The 14954-nt window shown below is 49.0% G+C and overlaps 7 protein-coding genes and 1 non-coding gene across 8 annotated transcripts; 3 read left to right on the forward strand and 5 right to left on the reverse strand.

Moving 5' to 3' along the window:
• Positions 1-107: 107 nt before the first annotated feature.
• P174DRAFT_445835 (uncharacterized protein) lies at positions 108-1498 on the reverse strand (the record flags this gene model as incomplete). Its single annotated transcript, XM_024828430.1, has 1 exon — positions 108-1498. A coding segment is annotated over exon 1 (782 nt), but the record flags the coding sequence as incomplete, so codon positions are not given.
• Positions 1499-3020: 1522 nt separating this feature from the next.
• On the forward strand, positions 3021-4611 carry gprI (putative cAMP receptor (Car4); the record flags this gene model as incomplete). Its single annotated transcript, XM_024830584.1, has 4 exons — positions 3021-3277; positions 3355-3556; positions 3609-3673; positions 3741-4611. The coding sequence occupies 4 exons, from the start codon at positions 3021-3023 to the stop codon at positions 4264-4266; spliced, it is 1050 nt and encodes a 349-aa protein (XP_024677840.1). The 3' UTR covers positions 4267-4611.
• Positions 4612-4924: 313 nt separating this feature from the next.
• P174DRAFT_396856 (putative methylaspartate ammonia-lyase) lies at positions 4925-6175 on the forward strand (the record flags this gene model as incomplete). The annotated part of the gene is made up of 1 exon (XM_024823759.1): positions 4925-6175. One exon carries the CDS (start codon positions 4925-4927, stop codon positions 6173-6175), a length of 1251 nt encoding a protein of 416 aa, XP_024677841.1.
• Positions 6176-6624: 449 nt separating this feature from the next.
• Positions 6625-7842, reverse strand: P174DRAFT_378876 (putative oxidoreductase, 2OG-Fe(II) oxygenase family; the record flags this gene model as incomplete). The annotated part of the gene is made up of 2 exons (XM_024822870.1): positions 6625-7544; positions 7749-7842. 2 exons carry the CDS (start codon positions 7840-7842, stop codon positions 6625-6627), a joined length of 1014 nt encoding a protein of 337 aa, XP_024677842.1.
• A 450-nt stretch (positions 7843-8292) lies between these two features.
• Positions 8293-8366, reverse strand: P174DRAFT_t179. The gene has a single exon. It is a non-coding gene; the product is annotated as a tRNA-Asn (tRNA).
• Positions 8367-9006: 640 nt separating this feature from the next.
• P174DRAFT_464394 (EXPERA domain-containing protein) lies at positions 9007-9860 on the reverse strand (the record flags this gene model as incomplete). The annotated part of the gene is made up of 4 exons (XM_024830384.1): positions 9007-9089; positions 9149-9383; positions 9433-9596; positions 9656-9860. 4 exons carry the CDS (start codon positions 9858-9860, stop codon positions 9007-9009), a joined length of 687 nt encoding a protein of 228 aa, XP_024677843.1.
• A 310-nt stretch (positions 9861-10170) lies between these two features.
• Positions 10171-11670, reverse strand: P174DRAFT_445838 (alginate lyase family protein). Its single transcript, XM_024828431.1, has 3 exons — positions 10629-11670; positions 10334-10608; positions 10171-10279 (listed from the first exon to the last, which is right to left on the reverse strand). Exons 1-2 carry the CDS (start codon positions 11604-11606, stop codon positions 10360-10362), a joined length of 1227 nt encoding a protein of 408 aa, XP_024677844.1. The 5' UTR covers positions 11607-11670; the 3' UTR covers positions 10171-10279; positions 10334-10359.
• A 1044-nt stretch (positions 11671-12714) lies between these two features.
• P174DRAFT_425181 (polysaccharide lyase family 7 protein) lies at positions 12715-13458 on the forward strand (the record flags this gene model as incomplete). Its single annotated transcript, XM_024825265.1, has 1 exon — positions 12715-13458. The coding sequence occupies one exon, from the start codon at positions 12715-12717 to the stop codon at positions 13456-13458; it is 744 nt and encodes a 247-aa protein (XP_024677845.1).
• Positions 13459-14954: the final 1496 nt, after the last annotated feature.

Here is a 14954-nt window from a genome sequence, read left to right on the forward strand (position 1 = left end):
ACCCAATTCGTTCCCCGACAACATAAGGCGGTTGGACATATTCTGTACTTGTCTCAGTGGTAGCGATTTCGATTCACAGCGAAGTACCGACAACTGACGATGCACAAGAAGTATCACATAGAATATTGGTGTTTTGGGACTGCGCAACTGAATACTTTTTTCTAAACAGAGGGTATCAGACATGGTTTCATCCCGCGTATGGTCTTAGAAGACATGGAATCATGAAAAAATAAGGAAAATTTTTGAAAGAAATGAACCGTCCATAATCATCCCGAGTCTGACAGATCCCATTGATATTCCGCAGCCTCACTATTGCCCTTGTAGGTTGTCGTTGTAACCATTAGGACAATAAACCACGCAGAGAGGACATCAAGGCAGAAACGTCAACATCACCATCAGTCAGCCTCATCCATGATATCATCCTCATCCGTATCATCATCATCATCATCGTCCCAACCCTCCTCGTCATCATCGTCAGATCCACCGAGGACCATCTCATAGAAAATCTCCCGGATTAACTCCTGGACTGCTTGCTCGTATCCGTCCTGAAGCGCCATCAAATCATGCAATCGCTTCTTAGGGACCCATCTTTCCGGTTCAAGATCACACTCATACAGCGCCTCGGGGAGATGCATCCTGAAGTAGGCGAGGAGCATCGTGCCGACGCCCATGACATACTCCGTAGACAAGGCGATGGTGTTTTCATCGAGGTCCAGCCTCTTCGCGAGACCAGTAACATCTTTGGCCTTCAAGTAATCCACAAAATCCGCTTTCGGGAGTTCGACACCCTCGACGGCGCAGTATCTGATCAGCGCGATCGTCTCATCCCAGTCCATGGTTTGCTGTTCACACAACAGGGCCAGCAGAAGGTATGTCGGACATTCGTTAAGGTTGTTTTTGCCCGACATGACTTGAGCCCACGCATCTGCCTCGGCTTCGAGCCGTCCATAGAACGGCTTCCAGAAGGCCTTGTGCCAGGGGTCCGAGACTTTAGACGAGGGATGCTTTTCCGCATCTTCCTTGACCGTGGCGGGGAGGTACTTCTCATAACGGACATAGTTCCACATATCATGGAGGTTATCGAGCTCTTCGCCCATCTTGGTCCTGGTAGCCAGGTCAAAACAAAGATTCGCTGGTCCGTTGGTTTGTAGCGATTGCTCGTATTCTCTAACGGCTTGCATGTCGCTTTCGCGCGTCTGGCTGTCCCCGATATCAAGACGGCGGCATGCATCTCTGTATGCGCGGATGGCATCTCTGTCTGAATCTGACATGCTCATGTGTGAATTATTTAAGAGACAACTCGCAAATAACTCTCTACCCTCGATCTCCTCCGGGGTGGAGTTTGAGATGTCCCCAAAGGGGCAGGGAGGGGCCAGATACCGCAGGGGGTTCATTTCCTATTGCTATGACGTGTATTGGCTTCGTAAATCCCCTCTATGTGGTGTATTTGGAGTATTGAGAAGATCTGAAATGATGTTTAGCCGGCCCTATTTTGGTGCTCTTGCAGTGGATATTCCATCAGATCCAGGGGAAAATTTTCTTCGCGGCCCCGCGCCAAGACGGCACTCTGTATGGGCTACACAAATCTCCACATTCCCAACCCTAAACAAAAACAAAGATCTATGAGGAGCACGACCAACATCGAGTGTGAGAATTGACAGAGGAATACATTCTACAGTGTATAGAAGGGCTCCTTTCCAGAATGTGGTATTTAAAAAAAAAAAAAAAAAAAAAAAAAAAAAAAAAAAAAAAAAAGGTTACTGTAGCGCCACGTCTGCTGACAGGGTGTCATGGGTCGCTTTAAAGATGCATACCTCTTGATACAAACCTATATGCGTACATTAGAACATGTCAATGTTTCAGACAGCTAATGATAGGTAAAACGGTTGTTCTCAGGCGGGAAACCGACACGAATGGGAGGAACAAGATCCTGAATTCATCTTGGCCGACCTGTGCGGATGCACCATTCTGGCCATTTATATAGAATCAAAGCTAAGCAGTGACCCTGAATTCAACGCTAGAGGGTACCGTGTTAGTCTGTGTTTCTTCAGTCGCGTTTACTTGGCCTTGGATGGTCAATAATGACCCATATGGACCGTGAGTGTATAAGATCTAGACGCTATGACCGTCGGAGCTGCCATGGATTCCGACAATTTTGGGGTTCCGCTGCAGCCGGAACGGAGAGGCCATTGAATGCTTGTTGATCGAGATAACGGATCATGTCAGGGGTTGCCAAGACCGACTTTTGAATCAGATTCGATCAGAAGTATGACAGAAGCAGCGCCATAAATGACGTTAGAACAGGGTTCACGTTAGGCTGAGCCGTGTTATCCAACCATAGTGAAGAAATCCGCCAAGGATCAGCGTACAGGGTAACGGATCTCAAATCATGTTGGGGGTTCCTGCGCAAGTTTCGCTTCTCGCGTCTCTGTCCAAATCTCGCTTCTAAACCCTGTATTTGTCAAAGCGTGCAGTGTTTCAGCAGACTCCTCGCGCTGCTGCGATGCAGGCTCGATAAGCTTTCGGCACAATTTCATGGCGGCCGATACTTGAGATCACGCACGGGTTCTCGAGTCTTAGGCGAGCGGAACTACTAGAGTCCAAATGACATTCCCCAACCGATGATTATTTGATTGACTCGCTTCTGAACAGAAAAACCACGCGAGGGCAATCAAAAAAGCAAACAAAAAGGCTAGAGCGGGACAAGTCGTATATACATCAAATCGGGTACAAATGACGCCATAGCGCGGTGCGATTTACCATTTCACCTTATCCAGTAGATACAGAGAATGGTATATTCTGCACTTCCCCTCCTCATCAGCATTATTGTGCTGTCAGACACAGCACGAGGGTCTAGTGGCATGCGCTGGATTATTCTCAACACGTGGAACTGATATTAAAATGCTTCATCTCTAAACTCGCGTGCCATATGCAACGTGCTGGGCAGATATGTGATCAATGACTTTGTAGGACCGCGTACTTCAAGAGCTCAAGTCCCATATGTCCTTATCACATCCGCCATGGCCCTCACTGAAGCGCAACTTCGCACTTTGGCTACTGTCGAACGTGTCGCTTCGATTCTCTCCATCTTGGGAGTCGTCACGATCATCGGCACATTCGCCTTTTCGCGGCATTTTCGCAATCCAATGCACCGACTGATCTTTATCAATGCATTTTATAACTTGTTTGACTTTATTGCAACGATGATCGCGACAAGTGGGCCCGCCGCAGGCAACAGCTCGCCCTTGTGTCAGTTTCAGGGCTTTTGTCTCCAGATGTATGTCCAGATAAGCCTTTTTCTATCATTCGTTGGACGGGGTGATAGACGAAGAACTGCTCTGACTTTATGAACAGGTTTCCTATGGCAGATGTCCTTTGGACACTGGCGATGGCCTGCGACGTTTTCCTGGTCGTCTACTATCAATTCGACGTGCGGGCCTTGCGCAAGCTTGAGACATGGTATATTGCTATCATCACATCCATTGTAGCTATTCCAGCGATCGTCTTTTTATTCATCCATACACCGGAGAAAGGACCCATGTATGGTAGCGTAACTGTAAGTCAGCATTTGTCTCTCCTTTCATATCTCTGATATTAACCATTCAAAGCTCTGGTGTTCGATATCTCCCAATTGGGTTGTCTTCCGAGTCGTGTTCTACTACGGACCGATATGGTATATCTTCTTTTCTAGTGGCCCCATTAGTCCCTACTTGAACTTGCTAACTCGGCCCTCCTTCCAGGTTCCTCATCCTGAGCGTGTTACTTTTCTACATCCTCGTCGGCATCAAAGTAATCAAACTGCGGCACCAGTTCAATCTCTCCCGTACAGACCACATCGCTCTTTCTTCCAACATTTCCAGCACGAATCAGGCCTTTGACCAGCCCCAAAACTCCGTCGCTGTTACCGTCCAAATTGACATCCAATCCCAGCCCGCCGCCCATGTTTATCCTTCCCCGTGCGAGCAAAAGCCCCAATCATCGCGCAACGTCACCCCAGAGCAGAAACGATCCAAGCATTCCAACGTATCCTTCAGACAATACATCCTCATGCCAATGGTCTTTTTTCTTGTCCTGCTGGCCACATGGGTTGCGCCTACAATCAATCGGTTATCCGCCCTCGTAAACCCGAACCATGTTTCCTATCCGTTGCTGCTGGCTGTCGGAGCAATGGGATCGCTGCGGGGGTTTTGGAACGGGGTGGTGTTTATCACACTTGGGATGAAGGGCTGGAAGAGAGAGATGAAGCTGAGGTTGGTGGAAACTTGACCCTTGTCGCGCCTATGGCAGGGCAGGCGGCTTTAATGTACTTACTCTGAATTCATACTGTATATATCGTATAAATAGTCCCAACCACAAACATAATAAGCAGATTCCCACTTACCGGCTGAGTTAAAACATGATGTGCAGTTGGGACGTCTTTACTGCAACTAATCACGGAGGAATATACTTAATTCTAGAGGTTCCCACGAGTTGGAGCGCCGTGATAGCTGGTGATGCGGAGGCAGATCAACTCAACCAACCAGTCAAAGTATGTTTGAGACCGAATTTAAGCGGCATTTCTGGTTATTCCTAAATCTTTGGTTATTCAAGGCAGGAACTGAAAAAGAGCAGTCACCAGAGGATTTAATCAGCACTAGAAAGTCCCGCTAGGTAACCGAAAACTCAGTAATATAAGCACCCTGCATGATTAGCGCATGAGGCTTAACCTCTTCGTGTGGATCGAAGTATTTTCTCCAAAGTTGGATTAGATCTTCGACTCTAATCAACCGCAGCGAGAGCATTGCTTGGTTGGGGATTAAGCGCAGCGAAGACCTGAACTCCGTCCATCGGTCTATCTGAGTTAGCGCGAAGCACTATATAAGTGCCATGTACACTCCTGCCGTAGCCCGTACCTTTTTCACATCATCTACTTGATTAAGCAGAAATGAAGGCTACAGACGTCCAATTCGTCATTGGTCTATCCGGCTACTTTGTCAAGGATCTCGAGGCAGTTCGCCGGAGCCCAGCGTATGATCCCTTAGGTGACAACATCCCGCCACGCACACCTGGTTTCCGAAGCGTCGTACAAGCGGGGCAGGTTATCTCAATTATGCTACATCTCCCATGTGGCGAGGTCGCAGTAGGAGACTGCGTCGATGTCATTTTTTCCGGCGCTGCATCCCGTGACTCCCTGTTCATTGCTGAAGAACACCTCCCTGTCCTCGAGTCCGTGGTGAAGCCCTGGCTTCGCAGCTGCGACATCTCGAATTTCCGGCAGAATGCAAAACGGGTCGACTTGCCCTGGAAGGAATTACAGGGTCGCAGGCTTCACACTGCAGTCCGGTATGGTCTCACGCAAGCGCTCCTTGCAGCCACCGCACTGGTTCAGCGCCGTACCATCGCCGAGGTGATATGTCGCGAGTGGAGTCTCATCTCAATTGCAGATCATCCCATTGATATCCTCGCATCCTGCCACCGCAATGACACGCTCCAGCTAGATCGAATGATTATGAAAAAGGCCCCCATGCTCCCCCACGCCTCGTTTGTGCATGTCTCCGATATAGGTCCCCAGGGTACAGTGTTGATGGACTACGTGGACACCGTCGCTCGTCGAATCCAGGAACGCGCACCCCCAGGCTACCACCCCCGTCTCCATTTCGACGTCTACGGTACCCTAGGAGACGTCTTCCCGGAGACGACGAGGCTGGCCGATTTTCTAGGCCAGCTACGTCAGCACGCACGACCCTACGCCCTCCTCATCGAATCGCCCATCATTGCATCATCCAAGTCGATGCAGATCCAGCGACTAGCAGACCTCCGTGCCTGCCTAAAGCGCAAGGGCATTGATGTCAAGATCGTCGCGGACGAATGGTGCAACACGCTGCAGGACATACGGGATTTTGCGGACGCAGATGCGGTCGACTACGTGCAGATCAAAATGCCCGATCTGGGCGGGGTCGATCAGAGCATTGATGCGGTGCTGTACTGCCACGGCAAGGGGATCGGATGCTGTTTGGGGGGATCTGCGAATGAGACGGATGTGTCTGCTCGCATCACGGCGCATGTGGCGTTGGCGACGAGGCCGGATTTCTTGCTGTCGAAGCCGGGGATAGGAGCTGATGAGGGGTTGATGATCCTTACGAATGAGATGCTGCGGGGGATTGCATTGGCGAAGAGGGTGCATTGTAAGTTGTAGAGTGATGCACTCGAGCTATTCGGCATGCAATGGTAATTGGTGAGTGATGATAGTGTGGCGGGGACATGCAGTTAAACTAATGCATTACCCCTCTTGAATAAAGTCTGATCCTACTTGGCCCACGTCCCACTGGTTCTCGTTCAGCTTGTATGGCTTCGATCCACACTTGAAAAGAGGGCCAATAGACGGTCAGTTTTCGGATTTAACACACCCCTTGAGCCCGGCGCATTATGTGTGTTCAGCAGTACTCCGTACTTTATCCTCGACTTAGTCGAGCTGCCAACTCAGCCAGCCTCTATGCATTAGTCCATAGAACTCGCATGAGATGGAATGTTATATTCAGATGGTAACAGCAATAGCTTGGAGTTAACTAAATCTACGCAACTTCCGTCGCCAATCAAGTCATTGCTTTGGCCCTCGTTCTCACAAGCACCTGAAAACCAGCCAGGTCAATCATGGAAATGCTTCACACTAAACCCAGCCATGGAGGTCCCCTCATTTGGATCTGTCGGGGATCGGGTCCAATTCTTCTTGATCCGTGCCCTGGTCCACTCAGGCGCCGGGATGTTGATCTCGTTGATCCCATCCTTGTAGTAGCCCAGCCTCCGCAGAAGTGGGCTGTCCACCGTCCTTAGCGTCAGCCGATCGCTCGGACGGACAAAGTACAGCACTCCCAGCCGGTCCAGGTGTTGCTGATCCTCAGGAGGGGTAATGACGCGGTGCACCCCGCTCTTCAGATATCCATTCGAGAGAATGGATAGCAGGTCGGCAATATTGACCGCTGTCGTACCCGGAGGAATCCTGAGGTACTCCCACTCTGAGTCATCATACTTCTTGACCTGTAGCCCCGCCACAGGCTGCTGGAAGACAAAGGTAATGGTGCCGTTGTCCGTGTGGCCTCGTGAATAGAGGCTTTTGTACTTCTCGTTTTCCTCCGCGGAGCGCGCACGGTAGCACATGTATCGCAGGCCGCTGTCGCAGTTGGAATGATACATGTGACCCTTTTCGAGTTCGTCTTCGGGAATCTCCAGGATAATTGCTAGCAGGCGGAATAGTCTATACGCGATGTGTTCATGCACATGGCGATGGAACTTCTCGATCTCCGCCCAGTGTCGCCGGATTACGTCGGGGTGGGTTCGCTCATATTGCGGGAGGAACTTCATAATGTTGTAGAACTCGATGTTATCGCGTAGACCTGGGAGAATTTCGATCGAGCCCAGAGGCCGGTAGCCGTTATAGATGCCTTCTTCCAGCGGGGCCCGGAAACTGCGCCTTTCTTCCTCGGGAAGAGAGAAGAACTCTTTGGCGATGGCGAATTGGCGGTCCACTTGTTCTTGGGTGAGCCCAAAGTTGGTCACGTAGAAGAAGCCTGGGGAGTCAGCAGTCAGATAAGAGATACTGAGGGAAGGAAAGATTACCAACTTCATGAACCGCATCCTTTAGCTGTGCGGCGAGCTTCTCCTTTCCCCCTGGCTGATCGAACTCCGACAGATCAATTGTAACTAGATCTGCATACTTGACTGTAATACATTCAGATGCATATCTAAGTATCTTCGGATGAGACAGCACTCACCGTCCTGTTTTGTCTCTGGTGGATGAACGTATTGCTCCAGAAGGTCAGTGGAGGCAGTCAGAGGGAAGTTCAGGTGCGTTGTCTGAGTGGCCATCTTGTTACATCGAATATCTCCGTGCATGGCTTGACGGGGCTCTCTAAGGGAGCGTGTCGGGTTTTATATATGCAAGTAGCATTGACATCACATGCATGACACCCATAGAGAGTATCTTCCTGATCAATGACAGCCCGCCCCCTCCCTCCTCCGGATCATCCCCTCCTTTGCCGACCGACCGATCGAGTAACTTAGCTCAGCCATGAAGTGCAATGGGTCAAGGTACACTATCTCCCTGGAGCATAAAATTAACCGGGTCATCAGCAGCCTCAAACTCGGCTGAATCAATAATTCGGAACATCCTAAATATAGTCTTGACGGGCTACAGCTAGATTCCAACTTTCATTCAAATATTTTGAGTACGAGGAAAGAGGGGGAAATTAAAAGTGAATGCTTGAACGCGACCCCCAGATGAGGGCCGGTGGAGGGAAAAAGAAAACAAAAAAAATTCGTCCCCGGGAAGGCTCGAACTTCCAACCTCCTGATTAACAGTCAGACGCGCTAACCAATTGCGCCACGGAGACCTGTTTGTTGAATGAACGGTTAGCTGTTTGATTTCTATCGCAGGTATTAATTTGGATTTCGTCCAGAACGTTGTCAACTCATTTTGGTCCCAAACGGAACTGTGTAAGGTAAAGGGCAAATATCATCGGTCGTAAACATATAACAGCTCTATTTACGATGCCATGGCTGGACAGAATGAGGTAATACAATAGAACCAGGGATGTGGGAGCGGCCTTAGATATAGTTAGCAGATTTTGCGCAAATAAATTCGTCCACGAGGACGATTTTTGTTAGAATAACCCAGAGTGCTTAGATCTAGGTTGCAGTCAGTCCTTAGACTCAAAATGATGATTGCATCATGCATGTGTGTACATATTTATCAGTGCCGTGCAGACTAGCTATTTTATACTAACCTATGACAGATCTAATTAGTCCAAGATATAACACAAAAACTAGACATTAATTGGGTTATCTCTAAATATATACAGTAGGCTATCTAGTAATGGCCTCCCGTTACCTATCACAATTTTTGTGCCTCCGAGAGCGTCAAACTTATACCAGGTCAGTGGAATATTGTGTAGCTTTTGTTTCTTTATATAGTCATTCAAACGGATATCGATGGCTGACTAACAGGCGAAAGTTGCTGCTCATGTGGATGCATTATTTCCCTTTCTGTCTCTGATCACGTTCCCCAAGCCTTCGAAAAGCACGAGTGATCTCCACAACACTTTGGTACACATGGTCTGTGAAACATCAGTAACCGACAAGATACTGCAGGGACACAGTCCGGGGGTTGACGAACAGGAGCCAATCGCAAACCAAATAAAGTTCATGAAAAAGTAGTAGAACCAAAAGTAGTAGCCCTCCGGCCGACAGAACGTCACTCCATGGAAATAGAGGTCGAACAAGCTCGTGGCGTAGTAAAGAACATCCCCGTAGACCTGTCCCGTTGACATAATGAGCTGGAGAGCATGACGGAGGGGATGATGGACTGCGATGCAATATGCGATGAAAAATGCGAGGGGTCCCCAGCAGAACTATGGGCAATTTAGCTCAAGTTAGCTGACATTTAATCTCAGAACGTACCGCCGTGACTGCCTCCATCGAGACGAGGAATGCGTCTGAGGTCAAGTAACGCGAGTCAGAGAGGGAGTATTCCTTCCATAGCTGGCCGAATAAGTCCTGGGAGCCGGCGAGGGATTCATGATAAACCACAAAGTGTGCTTCAAAGAACAGGTGGATGAATCCCGCTATTTATTTCCATATTCGTCAGCACCGCTTCCATTTGTGTTCAAACAGGGTAACATACTTAAGCACATCCATATAAAAGACAATTGATCTGACCGACTGACAGCAGGGCGCAGTCGCTTAATGACAATAAAGGCTATCCCCAGTACAGCGGCCCAGAGGAAGCCAAATTGAGCAATCAATGACAAGACCGAAGTCTTGTTGGCTGCATAATGCGGCAGAAGAAGAGTTGGCGGGTAATAATTATGGGGAATCATGTTTGTCATATTCAACCGATTATGCAGCATCTCAATCTACTGCAACCTTAGAAAAAGACTGGGGCCTATTGCAAGTACTCCAATTGATCGTACGACTTCTGTCAAAACAATATCTGTGGGTTGTTTAAATAACTAAATTGGTTTATCGAACTTGGACCTCATCTTCTCTCGCAGTCCGCGGAGCCCGAGTCTTCGGCTCGGATGCCGAACTTGCCAGATCAGACCACTGAAGCAGGGGCAAGAAAAAGCTTGGCCCGGAAGGGAGATGGTTTATCTGGCTAATAATAGTGTGCCCCTTGTACCACTAATGCTTAAAATGACGGATTTTGCGGGGAGTGCCTCTGGATGGTTACAAACTACTAACACGGTTATATTATAGACCCGGCAGCTACGAGCTCGCTAGCGAACATCTCTCAAGCAACATGAAGGTCCCACAAACCTATCTTTCCAAGGTGCTTCTCGAGTCTAACCAAAATAACTAGATGCCTGTTCCAATTCTCAGGATGATCTAGCCAGCAATATTATCCAACTGTTCGGCAGCCGGTCTGAGCACGTAAATATCCCCAGTTGGCGGCGGTGGGAGCTGAGGCACAACCGCCTGGGCTTTACTGTCTCCTGCATCAGCTGCTGCGTGTACATTATCAGTTGCTGCGTACGGCTTAAACTCCAATTCCTCGAATCCCCATGCGCTCTTCCCTTCCGCAGCCGCCTTCAACAGGAAATTCGTCGCTCCAAACAGACTCTGTCCCCCGGCCCCCTATAACCGAACAGGTCTACGCCGACCTTCTTGGCGACAAGCGCAAAGCGCAGGTGTGCTCCAAGGTTGAAATTGGAGTAGTGCCAGCTGCGCGTCCTCGCGAGTTCCATCGGCTGGGAGCCATTAGGCCGGATCTGGATGTCGATAAGAGACTTTGCTCCTTGGGATGTCTTTTTCGAGAGTGACGTGTTCCCGGTGAAGAGAGCAAGCGCCGCAATCTGCATGTTGGCGAAAGTGCCGTGGTTATTCTCTTGCCCTGCCTCTTCCTTGCCAAAAGGCGAGTCGACTAGCCAGTCGAGAAACTGACGGTTCCAGTTCATGAACGCTCGCTGGTTCGCTCTTGTCCAGCCTGGAGCATTGGTCGAGGCAAGGATGGCAGCTGCGTCCAGGACGTTGGTGTACTCCATGCTGAAGTCGATGATGCCGATTGAACGGCCATCATTGCGGCAAGGGATGATCTGCGCGTGGCGCAGGTTAGGCGTCATAGCCGTGGCGGGGTCGATGAACCAGGTCTCCAGGATAAGCGAGGCATGCTTGGCATATTTGGTCTGCCCTGTGTAGTACCATGCGAGGGACAGTATGTAGCTGGATCTAAACATCGAATCACGTCCACTGTGGTCGGGGTATTTTTCAACTTCGGGGTTGCGCTCGCCATCCCGGTCTACGTAGGGACAGCCATCAGTGGTATTGCTGGGCCACCAGTACGGTGCTTGGGATGCATAGTCGTGGATTGTTCCGTTAGGAGGTGCTTGCGTTTTGGAGGTCACAGTCCACGGGCCCTGGCTTAGCCAGCTATCAGCTTCGGCGGTGAGATGATCAAGAGCGACTGTGAATGACGCGTCGCCAGCTCGGAGGCGCAGTTTATTCTCAACGAGACGGGCGCCGTCAATCACAACAGTCTTTGGGATGGGGCCGTGACGACCGTGGCCATTGGGAAGACTGAGGGAGCTAGAGAGTGATACGAAGAGGTTGAGACAGGAGATCAAAAGGAGCTTCATCTTAAACCATGGGAAAGAGTAGACGAGTCAACAGGTGTATCTGAAGAATCGATGAGTTGGTTTCCATTCGAGTCAATCTTGCTTCTAGCTCTATAAATATAGCTGTATATCCTTTTCCAGCTCGTACTGTACATGCTTATGGTTGGTGGAAGCGGATAGACTGACTGACGATGCAAATGATAGATTTTTCCACTACTTGAATTACGGCAGAGAAACTACAACTAGACATAAGCGTGGGGTAGGGAACTCAAAGGCTGTTGCGCTCATCCTCGATCAGGGAAGAGGAGGACAGGGAAATCGGCAATTGAGCTGCGAGATCTGCATCGGCACTTAGGGCTATTATTAGAGGCTACTGTAGCTGCCGGCATGTGCGGAGAAACCGGGGTTCTGTTCTGGACTGTGGAGAAGCGGGGAAGAAGTGTGAACCCGAAAGGGCAAGTCCTCTGCCGCAAACTTGGTGGACAGAGAGCCATGACCCTTTCGCACGGGTTGATGCCCAGACATGGCGCAGGAGCTATCATACCTACTTATACGACCAATCGACCCAAATGTAACGTTAGACTTAGCTAAGTGACTCAATTGCCGCTAGTCCAAAGAGCGTCGGCACCCCCGAGCCAATATTATTCTTATCCGCGGCTAACAGAAGCTTCGTTGATTCAGATTGTCTCAGTTGGTGGAAAATATATCTTGCGGGCAAGAACATTGCAGATCATTTATGTTATGAAGGGTGTCATAGAGTAATCAGATCCGTACGCTCTTTCTTATTGACGTAAATGAGATAATCCGTCAGGTATTGTCCCACCTGGCATATGTCTCCCGTGGCGGGTTTCAGAGCCGCTGAGGGACGATGATCCCTCTCCAGAATGGTGCTGCGCCAGGAAAGCTCCTTTAATTAAAGTAGTATCGCATGATGTCGACATTAGGGCCCTGAAACTGCTGGGGCGAGCCTCGAGGATAGAGATATACTGGCCTATGCATTGATATTTAATGCCTCCATATAACGCGACTTCTTGAGAACGAACATATGCAGAACCACACTCATCAATCGTCTTCTTTCAACAATTCTCTGAGATTCATCCTCGCAGCTTGTCTTCTTGAAATAAACACCATGGCGATTAAGAACCTCATACCTATCGCTCTCTTCGTGCTTGTCCACTTCTCACCTATGACCATGGCACAAGGCTCAGCCTGCGCTCCTGGTGGTACTTTTGATCTATCCAAGTGGAAACTACAGCTCCCAACTGGCAAGGCCGGGTCACCAGACGAGGTCTCTGCTTCCGAGCTCAAGGGCTGCAATGGTTACAAGTCCGAATACTTCTTTACCAGCCCCGACGATGGCTCCCTCGTCATGAAGGTCCCCGGCTCTACGTCAACCACCGATTGTGTTACGACCCCCAACAGCAAACACTGCCGCACAGAGCTGCGTGAGAATAGTCCTTCCAAGTGGAGTCCTTCTGCTTCTAAGAATCGGCTGTTTGGCGACTTGATCGTAAAACAAATCAAGGACGACCGAGTTGTGGTTGGCCAGATCCACATCGATGGCTCCATCTCCACGAAGCCCGTTTGCGAGCTTTACTATAGTTCCAAAGGTGATTTGACGATGGGCGTCAACCGATGCCGCACTTGCGGACAGGATACATTCACTGTCGGCCACGTCCCTGTAGGCCAGAGATTCACCTACGAAATCCGGTACGAGAAGGGTATTCTATCCGTTAGCCTCAATGGCCAGGCATTCCAGAAACTCGACACCTTTGACCTTGATAACCCGGATAGCTACTTCAAGGCCGGCAACTATAACCAGGGCAATGGTCCCACGGAGGTTCACTTCTTTGCAATTCGCGTTTCTCACTAGGCCGTCGATGTTAACAATAGTTGGGCTTCTTAACTGCGACAACAGGATTGCGAGGGAGACTTAGTTGGCCACCAACAGACGAATGATGCGTCGTCTCATCGTCTGGCATTGGCTCAGGTCTACTGCGACCTGTGAAGGGGTCTTCATTTTGCTTTGAAATGCATTACAGTCTTTGCAGCTATGATATTCCTCAAGAAATATCATGCATCCATGTATGTCAGTATCAGAGTATCTATTTCAAGTTGATTCAAGCTCTCGTTCAGCCGAAGCACATTTCCATTACCCATACCTAAGGTACCTGAATTGGCAGCACCAACAGAGCAATAGGCTAGTAGTCAGAAAAGAGGCCAAAAAAATTTCCACTTGCTTGCTTTGTCGTTGCCCTGAACTATCTATATCTATGATCGATTGTAGGAGCTGGTACGTGGACCTAGACCCCCTTAGTATTGTACGTGGCCATTGCAGTTAAGCTTAACGGGATTTAGCGGTGGGGAAGGCCTAGGCCTACCTAATATAATATATTCCGGTGTTCTAGGCAACAGCCATCTAATAGTGGGCCCTATTGGCTCTGGCATAGGTGTCGTGGCATGCCTATTGATGGGTGCTGAGACGAGCTCTATCAATGCGCTCTCCAATAAATTTAGAGGCTAATAGTAACTTTCTGCGTAATTCTCGCCTGAACCTTAAGCTAAGCTAGATAAGATTGATGAGAATCTGAAGAGATTAAATTCTAGGCTGTTTGTTGAGGCTAGACTGCAAAGACTGCGTAGATAAATGGAGCTTTATGTGGAGTCGAGAACTCTGCTTAGACCTGCTAATTCAGCTAGCACTCTTTAGCTAACGCACTGTATTCAGGGACGAAGGTTTCAGGGGGATTGATCAGGGTACCAAGAGTTTATAACTAGTTAAATAAATCAGATTAGAGGCTTCATTAAGTGACTGTGCACTTGGTGGATAACCTGCTATAAGCTTATAAGCTTACTGTCATGATTCAAGACTTGTGAGAAAGAAAGAAATCAGGCCGAAAATGGCTGATAACCCCTAAAATAGGTCTTTCAGCTGGCTGAAACAGGCCTACTTAGCGCTTGCTTCTATCCACGTTATCATGCTGCCTATGGCCATGTTCCACTGCATTGCTGGAACCTTCAGACCCCTGAAAATTTATCTTTCCTTAAAAGTTCGAGTAAATCATGCTAGGCGGACCTTCCTTCAGCTTAGTACTTCCAAGCCACCGCATATCTCCCAGTTTCTTCTACTCTGTCCTAACGGGCCGGGGTTTTGCTGATATAGAAAAGTAATCTTTGATCACAGCAAATTTCAATGAATTCGGAGGGTCTTTCGTATAGCCTAGTAATGAATCCGGACTTATGATCTTTACTTATGCTAGACCTTTTCTTGATGATAGCGATGCGGCAGGAGTCAGGGAAGAGATGTCAAGGGAAACAAGGCAGGCTATTACTCACCAGGTCGATTGAGAAACCCATTTCTCGGTGAGA

Source organism: Aspergillus novofumigatus, assembly GCF_002847465.1.
Source record: "Aspergillus novofumigatus IBT 16806 chromosome Unknown P174scaffold_10, whole genome shotgun sequence".
In the NCBI taxonomy this organism is placed as follows: domain Eukaryota; kingdom Fungi; phylum Ascomycota; class Eurotiomycetes; order Eurotiales; family Aspergillaceae; genus Aspergillus; species Aspergillus novofumigatus.

Coding starts and splice junctions, on each gene's coding strand:
- P174DRAFT_445838 (XM_024828431.1), bottom strand. CDS start 11,606: ATGAAGCTCCTTTTGATCTCCTGTCTCAACCTCTTCGTATCACTCTCT.